We start from the raw sequence: 22,803 nt of genomic DNA on the forward strand, positions 1-22,803 counted from the left end.
TTGGTCGGCCTTCTTGCAGGTTTCACCTGGTGAATCACCTTCCTTCCCCACGTCCTCTGATGCCTCTGTACCTGGTTTCCCATGTCGCTTGCCCTCTGTTGAACTACCCGGTGTGTTCTGTCTTCTGAACAGACCCTACACGTACAGCGCCCACCAAAGGAAATAATACATGGGGGTGTTAGTGATGAAAGGCAGGCAGCGCCACTCTGTCCAAGTGAGAAAATAAGGCCCAGAGTGGCTTAGTGATCTTTTAATGTCACTCTGATAGATTGGGACAGCTCTGCGGGTTAAGACATTTAAGTTGATGTTATGGTTGTGAATTGAGTATTCTCTCAGAGCAGCATTTAGGAACACTATTACACGTTTTAAAAGTGCACATTGTATATTCTTGAATGTGACCGAGCTCTAGAAGGGTAGATTGGAAGCCAGTGACAGAGGTAACCCTCGAGTCAAAACTGTAGCAAGGGAAAGAGGAATGTAAACTTGCCTGTATTTTATATTCTTTTGAATGTTTCACATTTTGTACCATGTCCCTGTATTACCTACTTAATATTGCATTAAGTACTTCCAGAAGTAACGAGTAATGATGTGTAAGTTGTAGGATTCATATAAGCATGAGATACATGACTCCTCCCTATGACAGTTAAAGCTCATAAAAGCATTGCAATTACTTAACATTTCAAACTTCAAATGTAATCCTCTTATCCAGCTGAACTAATCATGGAGTCTCAATATTTTTTAATTCTTTTTCAATGAAATATGTTGTCCAATTCAATTCCAAGAAATGTTTTGTTTCATGTGGCTTTTTTTTTTTTTTTCAAGACTCAAAATCATATTCCCATTGGGGGAAAAGAGTTTTACAGGAGCCAAGCAGAGAGGAAGGAGTCTCCTCTTGGGGGCTGGTCTTCTTGGTGACTTGGGTGTGTTGAGCAGTGGCCAGAAGTGGCAGGGCCCACTGTCAGAACCTCAGTGGGATGCCCACTGAGGCAATTTGTGGTGGGAGGGGAAGACCAAGGTGTGGGGAGGAGCTTGAGATGAGCCCTGGGGGAGCCATTCTGCCCTTGTAACTTGATGCTTGTTGGAGGCAGTTCCACGTGGCCTGTAATCTGGGTCTCTCTGAAAGTCTCTGGAATATACTTTCTGAAGCCTGCATACTCTGCGTGTTTCCTGCATCTGCCTCTCTTGCTCTTTCACCTGCCGACTTCGACTGTATGCAGTGGCTTAAACCATTATGAAGTATGTGGCTGGGCAGGATTTGGCTCCAGATGGCGCTGCCCAGTGAGAGCTGAACCAGTGAGGTTGACATGAATGCTTATGTGCTGTGTCCACTTTGCAAGGTGGTCAGAAATACTGGCTGTGTGGAATTAGCTGGCCTTGAACCAAGGAGCCCTGGTTGAATGAGTCCAGGGTCCTTCCCAAGTCTCCTTTGCAGTGTGGGGAGTGTGAGGCACAGTTACCTTCCCTTTGAGAATATGAGACCATGTAAATATGCTGAAATAATGAATGGCACAATGATGGATAGATGGGGATTGAAGGCAGGTGTCGGTGGAAGCAAATTGTCTTGACTCTCCCGACGCCTTCACACTCTGGCACTTGGACCAGCTTTATCATGTTGGTCCTGAGCAGTTCACTGTGCAGACGCCTTGCAGAGCTGTCTTCTCATCTTTAGAAAAGAACCCCCATCTAGTGCCCCCAACTCACTAAAACCACCTTGGCTAGCATGCAAGTAGTAAAAGTGCTCATACAATGTGGGCCCTGTCCACACCCAGGCTGCGCTCCCATTGTGAGAGCAGGCAGACCTGTGATCCCTGTGGAAATGACATGTGATATGTGTTCCGCTAATAGGTTGGGACAGGGGCACCTTCAAGATGAAATGTTGCATGCACTGATCTTCCATGAAGGGAGACAATCTGGTGTCATCACTTTACCCGGTTATCTATTTTGGATTATACCATTTGAAATAATTGGCAGTAAAAATGGAATGACTTCTGCTTATGAACTTTGTTGGGTCTGGAAGATTTGTTTCCTCCTGTGACTGCTTTTCCTCTGCATTGTATGTTTTAGGGAAGGTGGCCATTCAGAAGGAAGACTTGCAGAAGTACCATAACAGGGACACCTGGTTCCAGCTGCAGCACGTTGACGCTGACTCAGAAGTTCAGGTAAGACCCTTGGCGGAGCCCTTGGAACACAGGAGGTCTTTGGGACTGGAAGACTCTGCTTGTGGTCAAAGAAATAGATACGGGGTTTTGGTCTTAACACGGAATAAAGTTTAGCAAATTGTGTCTTATTTACAGTAGTGTAGGCTTGCTAATTTTGTTTGTCGAATTGGTATTGTCATACTTTGTCATGCGTGGTTGAAGCAGCTGTAAAAATACAAAATGTGAAAGAACAGTAACATAACTGAAGGTGAAGAGAAAATATGGGTAAGAAAAAATGAAGCTGTAGGGTGAGACCTGCACATGGAACCTCACAGTGCAAGTTGCTGTGCTTGTTGGAAGCCACCAAATGTGTTTTCAAGCTCCCTGCACTCAGCAAAGAAGGATCTAGAGCTAAAAGAAGTGACCACTCCGAAGAGGTTCCCATCATCTGAAGGTCCTGGGCTCACCCTGGCTTGCTGGGCAATGTGTTAACTGGGACTGACTCCCCTGTCCAGTGGAAGGAGTTACCCCAGGACTGGGGGTTTCTCCTCCTAGCAGGGGAGACTGTGAGGATCCAGGGTCCCAATCCTTCCCCATAAGGCTGCCCTTGGACTTGCCTGGAACTCAGGGTCACTCCCTGTGCTAAGTGTCTAGGAGCACACCTGAACACCTGTTAGGAGGGTAGCTGCATCTTCTCTTCTCTGTGACCCTGGCTTGTGTGGTTTCCAGTCAAGCCTGTTCCATGCCAGTGTCTAGAATTCCAGGACTGGGAGCCATGACCTACAGCACAGAGGCCCTGACGCTGAGACACACCAGTGTTTTCATCAGCGGGTCCTGTGAGACACCGAGGCGTAGCAGGGGTATGTGACCGAGCATAGGGTCTCTGGCACAGGCGGCCCTGGCTCCGTGCCCCCATCCACTAGTGAAACCTGCCAGCTTTGGTCCTCTCCAAGCCTCAGTCTCCTCATCTGTTATACAGGGTGTTGCGAATAGATGGGCAGTGCCTGACATGTCGTGCGCCTGCCACGCACCACTTGGGGGCTCCTTGCTCAGCATCTGCAGGCCTGGCTGGCCCTCATGTCCTCATGATTTCTCCTGGAACCTGAGCCTCAGCCGAGCTCTGAGGGGGAAAGCAGGGGGCTCAGGGTTTCTACCTGCTGAGGCCGTGGGGCCCATAGGCCCTGTGGCCATTGGGATGGATCCACAAACGTTAACGAAGAGATAGCCAGAGGGAAGGGTTGAGGAGGGTGCTTCACACTTAATTCTGACCCAGAAGACACTGTAATTCCTGCAGAGCTAGTAACTCTGCCTGCAGTTGAAAAGCAGAGTTCTGACACTAAAGATGACCAATAACATCCAGAATACAACAGCCAGCCGTGCCTGCCCAGGAGACTGGAAGTCTCGTCCTTAGACAGAAGGCTCCAGAAGTGATGTGCTGTAAAATGGCGCTCTGTGACTGCAACTATTCCTGCTTCTACTTTCACCAATTTCCCCATCACTTTTATTCTGAAGTAACACAGCCGGTGGCACCTTAATCAGAACGGCTCTGCAAGCAGCCTAGAGCAGTCTTCGCCACCTACTTCCCACTGTGCTACCCCAGAATGAAGTTGGATTTTATTGGCAAGTGTAACTTTTCTTTTTATCTTGCCTTTTTTGGGGTACTTTTAATTTTGAAATGGTGACAGAGTCACAGGAAGTCACAAGAAAGTACACAGGGCATAATGATTAGCAAATTGTGTGCTCTCCTATTTATACTTAAAGACTAAAAATAGTGGAGACGCCCATGTTCCTTCCCCTCACTTCCCTCCATGGTAGCATCAGAGCCGGGACACTGACGTCCCCACTATACACAGGCCTCATTAAGGTCTCACCAGTTTTATGTGTACACATGTATACCAGTATGTGTGTGTGCATGTTGGTGTGTGCACAAGTACATGTGTATAGTCTGTGTTGCTTATCACATGTGTATGCTCACGTGTGTGTACATGTGTATCCTGTGCAGTTTACCACATGTGGAAATTCGGGTAATCACCACCACAATGAATATCCAAAACTGCTCCGTCAGCACAGATCTTATAAACATGGGTGTGTGTGTTAATTGTACAGCTGTGCGGAATATTCGCACTGTTTCATAACTGATACCCTTTGCATGCCTGTGGACAAGTCCCTTGTCCTTCTAAGGCTGGGCCTCATCATCTGTGAGGTGGGATACTGACTCAAACTGGGCCATTTCCTAGGAATTGTGAATTATGAATGGCAAATGCATTATCGTTATTACTCTGAAGAGGAGGGAGGGCAGTGTTGATTGGTTGCCCACTGAGTTCCAGGCCCTGAGCTGAGGGCTTTACTAGGGTAGTTAGTTCTTAGTGGGCCTCCTCATGATGTGGTCAAAGCACCAAGGGAGCAGGGCCCCCCAGATTCAAACTGGCCTTTAAAGGTGCAATTACAACCTTTTCCTTACAGCCACAGTTTCATTTTGAAATGTCACATTTATGGTCTTTAGAAGGTTAGAGGATGGCATATGTTTTTGTGAGCCAATCTGCTCTATAATTCATAGTAAAAGGCACATGTCTGAAAGAGTCACAAAACTGGGGTCAATGAGAGATCAACGAGTTGCAGAATGGGCGGAAAAGGAAGCTTTTAAAAATGTCTTGCTTCCTTCTGGAATTGATGTCTTTAAAGGTCTCTGGTAAATCACTTTATTAGAAAGAATCAGTCTCTTCTGTGCCTTCCCTGACCCTACTTGGGTAACAGAATAAGGCGATTGGCAGGAATAGACCTGAAATCTGGTCTGCTGCACAGCCAGTCACGGCTGCAAAAATGTACGCTGAACCTGGAAGGGCTCCCTTCTTCCCATGCCTCGTGTCCTTTTCGGCGTTGAATGGGGAGGGAGGCAGTCCCCCACCTGTCCATCTGAGCAGGCCCCCCACTGAGCTGTCAGTGAATCTTCCCTCTTCCAAGGACGCCCAGCAGCCACTGATCTCTGTTCTGTGCTCTGTTTTATTTTAGTAAACTTGTGATGAAAGTATATATTCAGAAAAGAGCACAATTGAGCTATCACAGCAAAGCCCCGCAGCCACATTCAGATCGTTTCTGAGAATTTGACTCGTGTCAGACAATCCTATTTGAAGGATTTCCCAAACAATCAGTGTCCACAGCTGTCCACATACCAGGACTCAGTGCAAATCTTTCTAAGGGTTTAAGGAATTCCAGGAAGGAAAGGGCAAGGTCAGGCCTCCTTCCTCCCTCCCCCCCAACCCGCCACTTGATGTATGAACTGAGCAGGTTGATGCTCAGACTGGTGTGTCTGTGTCCAATGCTCTGAGCTCAGACACCAGCTGTGCAGGGGCCCGAGCCTAGAAAACCCGAACTTCCTGCCTGGGCCGAGGTGTAAGGTGTGGCCCTCAGTCCCCCTGGGCGTCGGCATTTGTGGCTGGGTTGTTTGTGCTGGAGGTGGTGTGATGCCCACGCCACGTGAGGTGTGGCCCGAACCGTCAGTGACGCTGCGTAACAACAGCTGTGAACTTGTGAACTGCAGATCCGCGAGTTAACTTCTGGGGGGGAAGTACTTGCAGTGGTATAGTGTTCTCATTGTTTTGTTTTACCTCGTGCCATGCTCTCCCAAATCCCCAGAAAGGGGTAATGACACGAACTGGCTGACAGTGTCTGCCACCTTGGTAAGGAAGTGTTGGCCCTACGAGAGGAAACCTGCACAGTCACGGGGGCTGCTGGTGTGGACTTGCCGTCCCCTTCTGGGAAAAACAGGAAACAGGACGGCGAGCTGGGCTTCAGCAGTGGGGGCTCCATCTCACCCCAGACGCATTCTTTCACTTCTCACAAGCCCATTTAAAACGAATTAGTGACATGTCAGTCTTAATGGCCGTGGCCCATGAAAGGGTTGGCGCCCAGTGCATTGGAGAAGGCAGGCGAGGAACCAGACTTCACAGGAGACTGCTCCATGATATGTTCTCACTGACGGTACCACAAGCTTTGGTCCTGGGTTTGGCTTAGAGGGCTGGTTGCTGTCAGCCTTGATGTTCTCATCTTAGCAGAGGATGACCAAGCCCAACTCTTGGGATATGCTGAGAATTATGGGATACTTTGAAAGCTCTAAACCCTGGCCAGTGCTCAGTGAAACGGAGCCACAGGAGATTAGCTTTGTAAGCATTGCTGCTGTCACTTTGGGCAATTGTCCAACCCCCAAATGCGGAGCTGGCATGGTGCTGAGGCCCCTTCCTCAGTTACTGGCCCCAAGGGTTTGCTCATGGCTGGGTGAGGTCAGCTAGGAGGGCAGGGCCCAGACCCGTGATCACACAGATGCAGTGCTGGTGGTCTGGTCCTGTGTCCTGGACTTATTGCTGGGCATCCCGACTGACCATTACTCCCGCCCTCCCTTTGGCCACTCTGTCCTGCAGGTGAGAAAAAGGGCTGAAAGGACAGTACCTGGTCCTGCCCACATGACCCTCTGGGGGAGTCACACCCGTCCTGTTCCCTGGGATCTGAGAGGGGCCGGTGGGGGTTTGGTGGACTCCATGCGGGATCGATGTAACCACTCTTTGTGAACAGACACTCTGTGCCCCCATGACCCTCTATCCTTGTGCCTTTCAGGGCAAGGTCCACCTGGAGCTGAGGCTGAGTGAGGTCATCACGGACACAGGCGTCGTCTGCCACAAGCTGGCCACGCGGTAAGACACGAGTCTGCCCTGGAATGGTAACTCTGATCCCTGGCAGTGGGGCAAGCTGTTGATTTTCAAACAGAGAAATCAGAATTCCCTGACTTGGTCAGTCCCCGTGATGACATTATTTGTAGAGGTCCCAGCACACTCTTAATGGACTCAGTAATGCAAATGCTCATCCTAGGGGTGACTAGCCAGTTATTGTGTGAGGTGTTCAGGCAAAGAGATTGGTGCTGCACCCTGGTGTTAGGAATGAGGAAGCGAGATTCCACTCTCTCGGGCCCACCAGCAGGGTCTGGAGGAAGGTGGTGAAGAGTGTCCCCCATTTTTTACTGTCCAAGAGGCCCCTGTCCTGGCTGCCCAACCTGCAGTCACCATCCGATGGTCAGTGCACGAGGCTGCAGGGCCGTCACTGTAGAACGTGTGGGAGGACACAGTGTAGGGACATAGTGTAGGGCATGGTGAAGGACACGGTGTAGGAACACATATAGGACACAGTGAAGGACAGGGTATAGGACGTGCAGAACATGTAGAAGGTGAGAACACCCTGTTATCTGAAACTTGGGGACTGGGGAGCATGTGAGAAATGAGTTCAGCGAGTTTTATCCTTAACGCCTTCAATTATTTACATTCTTCTAAAAAATTAGTTGCTGTGCTCAGATTTTGTAGACATGAGGAGAGAGTTGCCTATTTTCTTGTTTATTTATCGGTTATTCCTTGTTCAAAAAGGACTTAAGACTGCTTGACACCAGCCTCACATAGAACCAGAAAGTGTGAGTTGGTGGTGGGGAGACAGAAGATCAGGCTGGGCAGAGAATGGAGCGAGGAGGGCAGACATGGCAGATGTGGGCCCCGAGCTCTGTCCCAAGAGTGGCCCCATCCAGCCCACGATGATGAGATGCAGGGTGAAAGTGTCCACTCTCCACTGAGTCCATGTGTGGTGCACCAGGAACTGCAGCCATTGGTCTCTGCGTCTTATTAGGGTGCACATTAGGCTGTGGTTTCCAGAAACACAAGTGTCTTATCTCAGGACAGCCTGCCAGCATCAGCAGCCGCCCACACGTGGGCATGCAGCTACTTCCAGACGCCCACTGCTGGCACATGAGATCCCAGGGGCGGGTGACTTGGAACTCAGGAGGAGGGGTTGGGGTTTTGTTATGAAACACAGGAGCATGCTGTGCACATGGCCCCTTTTTTTGTTTTGCTTTTTTTAAGGAGCTTTGGTTTAGAGATAATGGAAGGGTGGGAATCGGGAAGGTTCTGTGCATCCTAGTGTTTCCTGGAGGAAAGGCCTCCAGCTGCTGGGACAGATCTGGAACCATAGGCCTCAGGCTGCATGGGCTATCTTGGATCCTTGCAGACAACTGCTAACTGGAGCATGCCTCCTTAGGACTGGGCACAACCAACACCAGTGTTCTAACTGGGTTAAAATTCATGCAAGGAAATGAACTCCGTTTGTTCTGAAAGGGCTTTCTTACATCTGTGTGCCAACGTGGTTCTGTTGACAATTTTCCTGCTCAAATATCTGTTTGAATGGCAGGAGGGTGTTCACCACCTGCCTCACCAAGTTCTGGGTTCTGTCTCCCACTGTTTTCATTAGCCCTGAAGATCAACATTTGATTCCTTCCCCATGTGCATAGGAGGGGAAGAACTAATGGCATCGGGTCAGGGCCCCCTTTTCCCATGCTGCCCCAGACATGACCTCCCTGTGGGTTCTCAGACATGGCAAGCCCACCCTGCCTTGGCCTTTGCTTCTGTGACCCTCTGCCTGGAACACCGTTCCTCCAGATCCCCCTTAATTCAGATCTCTACTCAGATGTTCCCAAAGAGCTGTCCCCTTCTAGAGAGAGCACAGCCAGCCCTCCGTGTCCTCACCCCGTGCCCCTGGGCACTACAGTGTGCTTGTGGTTGATGAAGGCTGTATTTTATGCATTTCCCCTAGGGCCTAGAATGTAAATTTTCTCACTCATTGCTGTACCCCGACACTTGGGGCAGGGCCTGGCACATTGTAGGTGCTCAGCAGACACCTGGGTACTAGATGTGTTCCAGCTCATTTATAGGCCCATCCTCTCTAGCGGAGCAGGAAGGAGCCCAGAGAGGAAACAAGATGAGGCTTCCTCTCCTTGCTCACTTTTCTGTGAATTCTGAGCAGGGTTTGGGCCTTTTTCATATGTGGGAATTGGGCCTGTCACACCCATTAGTACATGCACTAGCACACTTTAGTATATACACTAGTATACACTAATACACACACTAATACACACAACTAGTATGCCTACTATGCATGCTAGCACATGCTAGTACCCATGCTATACACACACTAATACATCTAGTACATATGCTAATATATACTAGCTCACATGCTAACTAGCACACAAACTAGTAAACACTAGTAGACACTAGCATACACATGCCAGTGCACTAGTATGCATATGTACTCACGCTAGTACACTTTGTTCAGAGTCCTGGGGCAGAAGGGTCTACCACAGAGGGAGAAAGGGTAGTGAGTCCCACAGGGGCTCATTTTTTCCAATCAAGGAAGTCAGAAGTTTCTGAGGGACCAGTGGCTTTTCTTTTCTCACTTCACCTCCTCCTGTAGTTTTTTTTTTAAACTAAGAAATACCCCTTACATACTATAAAGTTCAGTATTTTAAAGAGCATAATTATAGTGTATTCACAAGGCGAGACAGCCATCACCACAAACAACCGTCTAACCTCATCCTTGTGAGGATTCACACCGCAGCCCCTCCCCCAGTCCCTGGCACCATTAACGTACTTTCTGTCTATGGATTTGTCTGTTCTGGACATTTCAGATCAATGGAACTATATAACACATGGTCCTACGTGACTGGCTTCTTTCACTTAGCATGTCTTCAAGGTTTATCCAGGTTGTATCATGTGTCTGTACTTCATTCCTTTAAAGGATGAATAATATTCCATCCTATGGGCATACCATATTTTGTTTATCTATCATCCATTGGTGGGCATTTGAGTTGTTTCCACTTTCTGGCTATTGTGAATTATGCTTGCTAACGTTTTTGTACAAGGTTTTATAAAAACTTGTGTTTTCATTTCTCTTGGATATATACCTAAGAGTAGAATTGCTGGGTGATATTGTAACTCTATGTTTAACTTTTTGAGAAACTGCTAGACTGCTTGTCATAGTGACTGCCCTATTTTACACCCACCAGCTGAATGTGAGGGCTCTAATTTCTCCATATCCTTGTTAACACTGTTATTACTGGCTGATGTTTTTATTGCAGCCATCCTAGTGGGTGTAAAGTGGTTTTGATTTACATTTCCCCACATGTAATGACTGATGATATTGACCATCCTTTCTTGTTTTTGTTGGTCATTTCTATATTTTCTCTGAAGAAATGTCTATTCAAGTCTTTTACTGAATTTTTAATTGGGTTATTAGTGGTTTTATTATTAATTTGTAAGAGTTTTTCATGTATTCTAGATACTGGACTCTTGTTAAATATATATAATTTGCAAATATGTATTCTGTTTGTTGTCTCACTTTCTTTATAGTATTCTTTATAATATAAACATTTTAAACTTTGATGAAATCCAGTTTATTTACTTTTTCTTTGGTTGCCTATGTTTTAGGTACTTATCTAAGAAACCATTTCCTAATCCAAGATCATAGAGATTTACACTTATGTTTTCTTTCTAAGATTTTTATATTGTTAGCTCTTAACTTTAGGTCTTCCGATGCATTTGGAAGCAATTTTTATATATAGTGTGAGGTAGGGGTTAGCATTATTATTATCATTATCACTATTTTGTACTTGAATATCCAGTTGTCTCAGGATCCTTAGTTGATAAGACCATTCTGTCCCATCAAATTATCTTGGCATTTTGTTGAAAACACTGGCTATAAATGTGTGAGCTTATGTGTGGAATCTGTTCTAGTCCATTGACCTATATTCCTGTGCTAGTACCACACAGTCTTGATTACTCTAGATTTGTAGTAACTTTTGAAATCAAAGTGAGTGTGAGTCTTCCAACTTGTCCCTTCTTTCCCTGATTGTTTGGCTCTTCTGAGCTTCTTTTATTTCCATGTGGAATTTTAGGATCAGCATGTTAATTTCTGCAAAAATAACAGCTGGCATTTAATAGGAATTGTACCAAATCTGTAGATCAGTTTGGGGAATTAATAATACTAGGTCTTCCAACCCCTGAACACAGTTTCTTTCCATTTAGTTAAGTCTTCTGTAATTTCTTTTAAAACTTTTGTTTTGTTATGCTCTCTCTTTTATTACTGATTTTAATAATTTGAGCCTTTTCTTTTTCCTTGGCGAATCTAGCTAAAAACTTGTTTAAGTTTGTTGATCTTTTCAAAGACCCTCTTTTTGGTTTCATTGATTTTTCTCTATTGTTTTTCTATTCTCTGTTTCATTATCTGTGCTCTAATCTTGACTACTTCCTTTTTTCTGACTTTGTTGGGTGTAGTTTGTTCTTCATCTGATTCCTTAAGGTGGAAGTTTAGGTTATCAATTTGAGATCTTTTTAAATTTTTTCATGTGGGTGTTTTATAGCTACAAATTTCTCAGTAACACCACTGTAGTTTTTTTATTTTATAACTTTCTTTCTTAGCGCTAAGTCCATTCTACATTCCCAAGACTTTCTTTAAACAGCTCTGAATCAGGATGGAACAGGAAACAATGGGCACCCACCTGTGACTGGATCCAAAATCCTGATGTCCAAGGTTAGCAGAATCTTCCCTAGTTGTGTGGCCCTGAACATGCCAAGCGTACACTCTCGGCATATCATCTTCCTTGCGTAGGATGAGAGTAACAGAATCAATGCTGGCATTTTCCCAGGATGTAGAAAGAAACCCAAGCAGTAATGTATATGGGCCTCCCACTTGTGCCCCAGTGTCTCAAAGGTTAGCAGGGTCTTGGGCCAGCCCTGTGGTATGTTATGGGCTTAGGAGAAATTAAGAGCTGGGATGATGGACCACTGAAGAGAAGCTAGCTGGGCAAAGCAATTTCATGCCAATAAATAGTCTTCTCTCCTTGTCTGAGAATCATCTCACACCCTCTCTTCTGCCCAGCAGCCCTGTTACTTATTCCCACTTCACTCACTAGAAAGTGACAGAGATGTAGCAGGGCCTGAGCTTATAGCTCAGAAGCGTTCTTTGCCTCCCTGATGTGTCATTCCCTAACACAGGTGTGTTAGTTTCCTGAGGCTGCCTTAGCAAAGTACCACAATCTTGGTGGCTTAAAACAACAGAAATTTATTCTCTCATAGTTCTGGAGGCCAGAAGTCTAAAATTACACTGAGCCATGGTCCCTCTGCAGGTTCTAGGGTAGGGTCCCTTCCCTTCCCAGCTTCTGGGGCTGGACACGTTCCTGGGCTTGTGGCCCCATCACTCCAGTCTTAGCCTTCATCTTCACACAGCACTGTGTCTGTGAAATCTTCCTCATATAAGCACACTTATCGTCAGCTGTGGGACCCACCCTAAATCCCAGATGATCTCCTCATGTCAAGATACTTAACTTGAACATCTGCAAAGATGCTTTTCCAAATAAGGTCCCATGCACTGGTTCTAGAACTAAGACATGGACACATCTTTTGGGGGACTACCACCCACCAGGTGATTCCTACTGAGGCAGACAGTCCTCCCTGGGCTCCCCTCACCTCTCATCTGGCCCACACAGTGTCTTGTGAGGTCCCTGGGGTTGTTCTGGCTGGGCTGAGTTCTCCTTGCAGGCCTTCCCTCACCCCACTTTCAGCTTACTCCTCTCTGCTGCCAGGCCCACCCTTCTCCACTGGCCTGAAGAGCAAACTGCGGGTTGCCCTGTGAATGATTGAAATTTCTTTTCTGAGGTTGCCCATTTCCTACAAAAGCCCCTGGAGGCTGGAGGCTGGAGGCTGGAGGCTGGAGGCTGGAGGCTGGAGGCTCGTGCCTTACTCCCTCTTCCTGCTCCCAATCATGGGTATTATCTGAGGGCCTTCCCAGCTGCCCTGCAGGAAGCACATCACCAGTTCCTTCCCTCCCTGGACTAGGGAGGGAGAAAGTCTTAAGAAACGGGAAATGTTTACAAAATAAGCAGCAACAGAAGGCTTTCCGCCTGGGCTGGCCAGTGCCAAGCCTTCCTGTGGATCTGCGGAGGGAGAGCCCTCTGGATGTGCTCATAGAAATCGCACCCTTTTTTCCACACTGCAGCTTTTCCTGGTCATAACTCACCGTTCTGTCTCGTTTCACTCTCTTACGTCCCAGCCTGCTGACCTGGATGCCTGACCAAGGCCCAGGCGGTTTGGTGACCTGCTGTCCTGAATGTTCTTAGTGTCTGTACATGGACTTGGCACCAACCAGTCCCTGCCTTGGACAGTTACCTGTTCCTGAGCGGTTTGTCTTTCCAACTAGATTTGAAGCTGGGACTCAGGGATCCTATCTCATGGTTTTCTAGTTATTTCCAACAAAGATAAACTCAACATATTTTAATCATTCATTCAAAATATTCAATGAGCCCCTACTAAGTGCCAGCCACTGCGCTCGGCCTTCTAGAGCATATGTTCTAGAGGAGGAGACGTGCTAACACATTACATTCATAACACGTAACATCTAATTTCACTGGAGGAAAGCCGGGAGGATGTGAGCCTGTCGGCCAGGCAGAGGCGCACAGAGTGGAGGTTCTGCAGCCATTTGTGGAGTGAGTTAAGTTTGATGTGTGTGACTGGAGATGTGTTCTACACCAGGTGAGCAGAAATCATGTGGATTGAAGATGAACTAATTATTCATGAACAGTTTTTTGAATACTGGTGCGTACGGGAGAAATGCAGCAGCTGTTTGTGCTGGAAGACCGACCGAGGCTGGGAGGAAGACGAACATGCGCCTGTTTCTGGCTCTGCTCTGCTGAGATCAAGCTTTGCTTGCCTCCTTCCTCAGCCCTTCCTTTCTTGTTCCTGTAAATGGTCTTTCTTTGGGTATCCTGTTCCTGCCACTTTGAGTGAGGTTTCTTATGTTTTCCCACTTGCAAGCTCTGTCGCTTTATAAGCAGAGAAGGGTCCTGTTGACACCCTTGCAAATGCTTGCTAAGGCACCCCTCCTGACCGGAGCAGTGGGCCCTGCTGGGCAGCCAGACTCTGCGAAGCTGATCACCAGAGAAGGCGGCACAGTCCCAAGGCAGCTCCACTTCGAGGAGCACCCAACAGACAAATTACCTACTTTCAGGCTTCCAACATCTCAACTCCAATAAAGATCTTATTTTCCATTATTAAGGAATTACAGAAAGAAAAAACAGCTGAATGGGCTCTTGATTTGTGGCTATTTCTAGGGTCAGGAAGCCTTTCAAAGCCATGTCTGGGCAGGCAGCAGGTGGGCCCTCTGCTGGTCACCATGGGTGGCGCTTCGTCACCACACAGCCAAGGCGTCTCTGCAGCCCTGGTGCCTGCACCGAGGCCAGGTCAGCAGGCACCTTGTGTTTCTCCTGCTGGGGCAGGAAGTCAGGCACCAGCACGTACCTACACCGAGGGAAGGAAGAAAATGGAAACGAGTTCACAGTTGCAAGCTCTTCCTCTAGCTGTGAGGCATAACTATTTTAAGGGTCAGGTTGAATATAGAAACCTGTGAATGTTAAAATATACATAAAATATTGTACTTCTGGTACTTTAGACTCCAGATTAGCTGACTGTTTTGCTCACTTGCTGTGTTTCAGAGTGTCCTTTCTAGGACATAAGAATGCCCAGTGCAGTAAATACAGTATTGTATGTTTCTTCCTTTATTTACCTATAACATTCCTAAGGGTTTGTGAAGTTTGTTTTGCATAGAATAGGCCTGGGCAGATGCCCCATGTGTGTGTACCTTTTCAAGTGAAATGAGCTTTGGCGTATGTGCTCTAAGCAGCCCAGGAGAGCGCCCCAGCCCAGCCCCAGGACTGTGCAGCTAGCTGAGCTGTAACCCAGCTGAAGCCGTTAGGGCGCTAATGAAGTGACACCCGCTGCTCCTGCCGCCGGGAGGAGGGTGTGATGGGGCTCACACGATTTTTATTCCAGTTTGTGCATGTTGCATGCCAGATGGCAGGGTATTGATTTTCCTTTTTCTCCGAGATGTCTTCGGGTAACTGCAGTCAGGAGCCAGGCTTTGTTCTGAGACAGAGAATAGAGTGTCTCTCAAATTGGTGTTTAAAAGGAGTGAAAGTGACATCTGCATGGAGGCTGAGCACGCTCTACATGGCTGCCGCCCCGCACGTGGCAGCGCTCCTCTGAGACATAAGATGTGAGAAGAGTAGCTTCCTATTAGATCCTTTGCTGGCCATGAAAACCCGTTGTTTCTGAGGATCTGAGATGGGGATGTACCTACTGTCTGAAACTTCTTGATCAACAACTGAATGTCAGAAAAATGTGTTCACATTAAATGTGTACCATATGCACAGGGTGGGAGTGTGGGCCTCCCCACATATCTCCTGAACAGGCTGTTGTCTCTGCCTCTGGCTTCCTGTCTCAGAGCTGCTGCCCTTTGGGGACCCTCTGTCCCCTAACTTGTGATGGGCTAGTCCTTGTCCTTAAGACCTCAGCCCAAGGGCCACTTTCTCCCAGAGGCCCCCAAGCACCTGCAGTGTCGACCACCACGCTGCATTTCTCATTGTTACATGTGGTTTATTTCCTCCCTTGCATTGCCACACACAGTAATTACATGTTACCTGTTTACTGTCTTACTGTTTGCTGCTCTGCCAGCCGAGCAAACCTGAGCCTCACAGGGCACGAGCTTCACACACGAGCTTTTGTCTTCTCACAGCTCCGCTCTCATTCTGGAAATGTGCCTGAAACATGAGAGTGCAACAAATATTTGTTTAATGGCGAGTTAATGGATGAATAAATATTTGTTTAGCGATGAATTAAGGGGTGAATGAATTTTCTTTTTAATGATGAGTCAATGAAGGGAGGAAGATAACCAGAGACCAAGTCAGTAATCTGGGAGAGAAACACAGATGTATTCCAGAAAGTAGAGTAAAAAGAGAAAGAGTTGAAAAATATTAGATAAAGCTAATTGAAATAATGGACCGAGCCATGAGGCTCAGCCTTATCTAACAGGCGTTCCAGAGGAAAAATGGTACAGAAATGAAAAGAAGAAATTTACAGAAAATGCTGTGCACAGGGATAGCACCAATTCTGAGGGCCACAAGCACCATGAAGAAGGAATGAAGGAAACAAACCCCTTGCCCAGAAAGAAATATTCTGGTAAAACGTTAGAACCTGAAGCCTTCCCAAGAGGGACAGAGCAGTTCAGCTCACTTGACTTAGGAAGGAATGAGACAGCATGGTTGCCTTCCAGCTTCCCAACAGCAGGGAGGGAATGGAGCTCTCAGGTATTTGAGGAGAAATGATTATGTGTCTAAATGTAGACCAACTGACGTTCAAACATGGGAATTAGGGCTTTGGCATCTGGCCATGCCAGAGTAGTGGGACTTGGATCCCTCTCTCACCATAAACAACTGGAGAGCTGGGCACTGTATGAATGAACCGTTTTAGACCTGAGGTAACTCACAGCTTAGCTTCATGACCCCCAAATAAGGGAACATATGAGGTGAACCATAGTGTCCAGCTTTTGTCCTAAGGTGTGTCGGTGACATGGGGCAGGGAGGTGTCCCAAGCAGAGCTTGGAGGTGGGTGAGGAGGTGGGTTAGGGGGTCTGAGGCCACTGTGGGCAGGTTCTGGAAAGGGACTTCACAGTGCTCCACAGGCCAGTGTGGCTGTACCAGGTGAAGAGCCCCAGGGTCAGGCAGAGCATGAGGTGAGGGGGTTCCCTTCGTGAGGCTGGGACTTATTTGAATCCCCATCAGCCCGGTGGAGAGCCCTGTTATCACTCGGGACACTCAGCACAGACTCCAGGAGGGCCACACCTGTGTAGTGGGCCCAGCAGTTATTGTCTAAGCTGCTGGCCCCTCCCGGACAAAGCTTCAAACCAAAATTACCATGATCAGCCATGATCAGCAAGAGTCTCTTAACCGCCGACCAATGCAAGGCCCAGTAGCTGTGTTCTTTACAGACGACAGCAGAATCAGGACACCAGCAACATCCAACATCTGCTCTGACATGCCAAAGCAGGAGCAGGTGACCTGCCACTCGGGAAGGAACAGTTGACAGCAACAGACCTGGGCATGACAGATAAGATGGGATTAGTGACCAAGATGTGCAGGGAGCTAGTGTAACTAACTGTGTTCCAGAATTTAAACAAAGCCCCGAGCCAGGACAGTTGGCCCTAGACCTGCAGGTGGGGTCGGGCATGAGTGTAGCTTGAGACTGGGGAGCCTTCTGCTGCCACGAGGCGCATGTGACATGGAGTTTAGGCACAGATGGTACCGGGAAGCCTTCTCGATGGCTAGGGCCTCAGTTTTCGTACTTCTAACATGTACTGAACAACAGTACAGCTTTGTAAGGTTATTGGAGAGGTTAGTACATGAGTCGAGTACAGCTCTTAAATAGCACTGACTCCTAGGAAGTGAAGGCAGTGACATCGCTCGTGGAAATTCACCAGAAACACTTTCTCTCCACCCAGGTTCCTTCACCTCGAATGTAGCGCACACTTTCTCCCACCCCCCTAAATGTGTTCTGGTTGCTAATCAGAGTGTCCATCACTGTTTATTGGATGGGAGCTTCTGGGCAGTTGGCCACCAACACCAAGCCAGAACTCATGGCTCCTGGCTGGAGCTGTTGAGACAGCTGCTCTCTTGGACCCCAGAGCATCCATGAGAGGCATCTTGTGGGCCCTTCATCTCCCGCTCCTGACCACCCCTCCCACTTCTCTCCTCAGCATCCTCGAGTGCCAAGGCCTCCCCATCGTGAATGGGCAGTGCGACCCGTATGCCACTGTGACACTAGCAGGACCATACAGGCAAGTAGCTGTCACCTGCACCTGCCCACAGCCTTCAGGCTCAGAGGGTGGGTCGTAGTCATTTGGAAGGATGGTGGGTATTCTTCAGTCAGAGGAAGACAGGATGGGCTGAAGGTAGAATGTATATTCTTACCTCCTTTTGTTTTCTGTATTGCCCTAAAATGGTTTTGTAAAAAAGGGAAGACTTTATGTTCTTCGTGCTGAGTATTTTTGGCTCAGTAAAGGTTCCTAATTTGCATACCATCTGGGGTTGGAGACAAACAGAAATATTTATAAGATAAATAAAGGCAGCAAATTACTTGTGCATTTGATAGCTCAGTCTTAAGGCTGAGAGATTTGGCATCAAAAGTGTTATTTCTGATCCTGGCCCTTCCTCCCGTGATTACAGATCGGAAGCAAAGAAGACGAAAGTAAAAAAGAAGACCAACAACCCTCAGTTTGACGAAGTGTTTTATTTTGAGGTTGGTATTTCAGTGGTTTCAATGTTAAGTTGAAACCCTACAACCAAGATCCTTTGGTCAAAAGTCTAGATCTGAAGGATCTCAGTCACTTGCTTCCTTCTGAGAGTTCTCTGGGTGATCGACCCCCCCCCCCGAAGATTTCCCCTCCTGCTCTGCAGCCTCTCCTCCCTAGAAAGAAAGGCTGCCTGTTGCTTCCAGAATGACTCAGTTTTGAGTTGCATATTGACCAATTCATACTTTCCAAATTATCAGGACTTTGGGTTTTTTTGTTTGTTTGGTTTGGGTTTTTTGTTTTTTGGCCTGTTCCACCCAATCTCGCCTGAGCACTGAAGGGAGGCTTGTTTCACCAGAAATAGTGAGGGTTTTGAAGCAAAGAGGAAGTGCATTTGGACACAGAGATCCCCCTGGCTTCCTCTCAGAATGTGAACCACCAAGATTAATAAGATGCGGGGCCTGAGGTCTGAATACCGGACCAGAACGACAAGCAGACATGGCTGGTTCTGTTATAAGACGGCACTTATGGAATGTATAAGGCAGGCGTTCTTTCCGTCCACAGGTTTCTTGAATGCTTACTGTGCACCAGGTCATGCATGGGTAGGTAAGGATGACTAAGGCCTTCACTCCTCTCTTCCTAAGCCTGCTGCCTAGCAGGAGAGAGCACCTGTGGACAGATTGTCCCACTTGGTCCAGTGACTGTTAAGTCGGTGGCTTCAGGGAACAGAAAGCAGATGAACTAGCAGTGCTGCCCGGGAAGTGGGGCGAAGCTCCCAGAGTGGAGACATCTGAGCGGTCTGGGAGGGGCATGCGCATGTGTGGAGCATCGGGAGGCTGCAGGAAACTCTGTATCTAGAGCGTAGAGTGAGGTTGGGGTGAAAATGAAGAATTTTAGAAAACAAAGTTGGAGAGGTGAGTTAGAACCAAGGGGCTCATGGGCAGAGAGCCTCCTTTTCTGGCTGGTATCCAGAAGCTTACACGTTTCTTAAGTGAAGGTCAATGGCCAGCCTTGTTGGGGTGGCTTTGAGGAGGGCTGTGGAGGCAGATCCTGAGGGTGAAGACAAAGAGCCCTTCTCTGTCCCAGATGGACGTTCTGGCTTTATAGTCAGGTGAAGAAAATGGTTTTGAAGAGACTCAAGATAAGTCAGGAAGCCAATGCGGTCACCCTAATCTCAAGGGAGACTCATGCTGTGTCTCCAAAGGCAGGGATGAAGTCTGGAACAGAAAGTGTAGAAAAGTCTTTAATGCAAATGTGCATTAAAGGTGGCACTAGCCTTCCATGTCTAAGCTGCCTCTACTGGCTTAGACCAGCGCTTTCCAAACTTTTACTACAACACACAGTAAGGCATAGACTTCATCTAGTGACACACTCGCTCCAACAGCTACATCCACTTCTGCTCAGCTTTCACTCACAGGAGTGCTGCGTGTTTGCTGTCATATACGTTTAAAATTGTGGGTCTCAATGCACTAGATTAACTTAACTCCCCCCCAGATATGATTGAACGTAGTGGTCAGGACTGAAGCCTGTGGGAACCCAGGGACGGCCTCGACCTGGGCTCTCAGTGCTGCTGGTTTGGGCCCATCTGGTGCTGGCCTCACTTGCGGCCTCAGACCAGAGGACCTTTGGAATATGCTTTTGTTTGGAGTTTATGTCCTTTGACTCAAAGGGCTCAGCCCTGCTTAGCAGCACACTCCCTCTTGTCAGGTTCTCCTGTCTCCTTTCAGCCTCAGCTGGAAACAGCCCCTGGCAGGGAGATCCTGCGGTCTGGCGGTGGTGAGCTTGGGGCTGGCACACAGCTTCCTACAGGAGTTTCAAAAGGAGGTAGCCTCCAGGCCATTTTATTCCATGATAAAAGCCAGACTTATCTAAGAACCCTTAAATACCTAAATGAAATTATTTAAAATTCTGTGAGAGTCACTTTCATTCACTCGATAGTTATGTTAGGTGACAGGCAGGGATAAGAGAGAAGAAAACAGACCAGCCTCTGTGGCCATCCCACTGGAAGTCAGACACCTTATCATAGTGCTGTGAGCCATACTAGGCAGGAGGTGCCAGAGGGCTTCCTAGAGGAGGTGCTTCCATTTCAGAGACTCCTGCAGGCTTGGTGCAGAGTAAGGAATGGACTCTGTAGTGAGCTGGGCAGGGAACACGGGTTGTGAAAGATCCCCATGTGCTGGGCGAGGAAGAGAAGTGGGGACCCCTGGGAGGTCTTCAGAAGTTTTAGCCAAAGGCAGATGAGGTCAGGGCCAACGGAGCTGTGGCTGGTGGGAGCGGAGCTTGGGCAGTATAAGGACAGGCTGCCAACAAGTTGGAGGCGAGAGGTGGGAAAGCTGGGGAGGAGCAGACTGGAGACACAAGGGAGTGGAGGTCGGGGGGGGGGGAGGGTTGGTCAGCAGGGGAAGATGTCCAGAGGAGGGAGGGAATTGGCAGGATGCTCACAGGTGCTGGGAGGGTTACGTGGCAGTTAGTGGAACGTGCCCTGCATAGCCCCTAACCCCCAGCCCCCCGGAAATTGGGCTCTGCTCGTTCATGGTACGCGGAGCAGTGTCCACAGTGAGTGGGGGCATGGCCTCCTCCCCTGAGCTGGTCAGCCCAGGGCAGGCGCTCAGTCTAACTCGCTGTCCCTCCATCTGCACCGCCAGGTGACGAGACCCTGCAGCTACAGCCGGAAGTCCCACTTTGACTTTGAGGAGGAAGATGTGGACAAGCTTGAAATCCGGTGAGCAAGAGTCAGGGTTCCGAGATTCCTGCTCGGCCGCTGCATTCTGAACTTGCCTCTTCTATCCGTTTTTTGTTTCGTTTCTAAAAATAGGGGATTGGAAAGAAAGGCATTTTAATGTTCTCGGTGATTTTAACACGAGGATGTCAGAAGTTGAAGTCAGTCATCATCATCCCAGATATTTGGGTGGTTGTGGCCGAAAGGACACTTCCTTTCCCAAGGGCCAAACTCGGTTTTGTAGTTCACTTTGCAGTATCTTCTAAGGGCCAAAGTTCAAAGGCTTTATGCTATTCAGTGTGTGCGAGGCTCTGTCTGCCAGGCGGCATCGCCCGGCCCAGCACACCGTTCCCTGCTGCTTAGGGATCCTCGTGACACAGCCTTCAGTGTGTAGAGTCTGTACTTGACACCCTAGAAGTCTGCAGCATGAGTTCACCGGCATCAGTTTTAGGATCCACTCGGGGGCCTTCTTCCCGCCTGCTCTGGCTATAGGAAGTCCTGACTGCCTGCAGCGCCTGTCCCAGCGCAAGGTGCCCTGGGAGAGACAAATCATAAGCTGGGTGTACTTTCCTGTCATCATGGGCTAGGGTGACCACACTTAGGTCTGACTAGCTCTGTTCAGGAGAAGAGTAGGAATGCTCCTGATTTGATGTGATTTTAAAATCTACTTTCCTTTAGGGCCAGGGTTTTCTGAGGCATGTGAGGTGCGACTAGAAATACCACAGGCCTTCATTTAGGGGGCACTCTGGTGTCCTTGAACCTGCAGTGGCTTTCCCAGCCTCTGAGTCATGACCAAGCTGTAGGGAGTCTCTGGGCCAGGTGGGAGCTGACCTTTGGGGTATGGGGAACCTGCCAGGGCTCTTCCCTCTCCTAAGTGTGGGACCCTGGGGCCCTTTCCTTGTCTCTCTCCTGGGCTCAAATCCTGAGGGATTATGACCTCCACTCACTGATTTTGGTTTGAGCCCAGTTTTAAGTGTTTCCATGTAGTTTAAATCTTCCACTTCCAAATACTGACACAGAGGCAGAATGACTCCAAGTCGAGAAGGTCCCCCCGGAGGCCCGCAGGACTTGTTTGAGGTTTGGCTGTGCACCACCTGCCTTCAGGCAGGCAGGTTCCCTTTCTTGTTCAGATAAAGAAGTGTTTATGAAAGACTGGGCTTCGAATTCAAGAGCAAAGTCCTACTTCTTTTTCTAAGCATACAAGCATAAAGTGTTTTTAAATGCTTCTCTTCTTAAAAAGAAAAGACTGCCTGGTGACTCGTTCATGTTTTGCTGAAGGGTGTTGCTTAGATTAAAGATTCTCCTGCTTGTTATTCTACAAGTGTCGTCTCACATGACATGCTCATGGTCATGCTCATGTCCAGGCGTGTTCCTGCGGAGCATCCATTACCTGCTGTGAAGTCCACTGCTCCTGCTCAGACTTGCAGGGGAAACAGAAGGACTGCTGCAGTCTTCTAGAATTTTCCCCTGGTCTTAGATTTTTCAGCTCATGGAATAACTGCTGGTTAAGTTGCTCGCTGTGGGTGTACACAGTGTTCGCTAGTTAGCACCAGGGAATGTCATCTACCTCCAATCTGTCACACACGTACGGTCGCCATGTCTCCAAATTGGAGGGAACAGAGAGAATTCTACCAAGGAGAAAGGGTTTGTGAGTGATAGACTCTTTAGCAGGGTAAGCGTGAACTTTTCACAAAGATGGTGGTAAATTGTACTCTGCTTACTGCTGGCAGCCACCATCTCCCCTTCTCTGTCGGGAGTGTCAGGCCCCCTAAGTCATGAATCCCACTGGTGGGTTGTAGGGATCTTGGGTGTAGGGTTCTGAGTGCAGGTGGAGAAAGAGGAGTTGGACACACAGTTTTTCTTTCCAGCTGTACTTTCATATGGTGGAAGGTAGGGGGCATCCTGGCCAGTCCCCTGTGGGCACCATTCTTGGCAACAGCCCAAGCAGAACTAGACTTCACTTATTCACTC

At 48.1% G+C, this 22,803-nt stretch overlaps 1 protein-coding gene across 1 annotated transcript in view; it reads left to right on the plus strand.

Moving 5' to 3' along the window:
- The window catches only part of RASA3 (RAS p21 protein activator 3), a 106,872-nt gene that overhangs the window by 60,366 nt on the left and 23,703 nt on the right, over positions 1 to 22,803 (plus strand). Inside the window, exons 4-8 of the mRNA XM_081129779.1 lie at positions 2,065 to 2,159; positions 6,747 to 6,823; positions 17,580 to 17,660; positions 18,049 to 18,121; positions 20,759 to 20,835. Coding sequence (XP_080985905.1) covers positions 2,065 to 2,159; positions 6,747 to 6,823; positions 17,580 to 17,660; positions 18,049 to 18,121; positions 20,759 to 20,835 — 403 coding nt within the window. The remainder of the gene's footprint in view (positions 1 to 2,064; positions 2,160 to 6,746; positions 6,824 to 17,579; positions 17,661 to 18,048; positions 18,122 to 20,758; positions 20,836 to 22,803) is intronic.

This window comes from Miniopterus schreibersii (genome assembly GCF_964146895.1).
Source record: "Miniopterus schreibersii genome assembly, chromosome: 2".
NCBI lineage: Eukaryota > Metazoa > Chordata > Mammalia > Chiroptera > Miniopteridae > Miniopterus > Miniopterus schreibersii.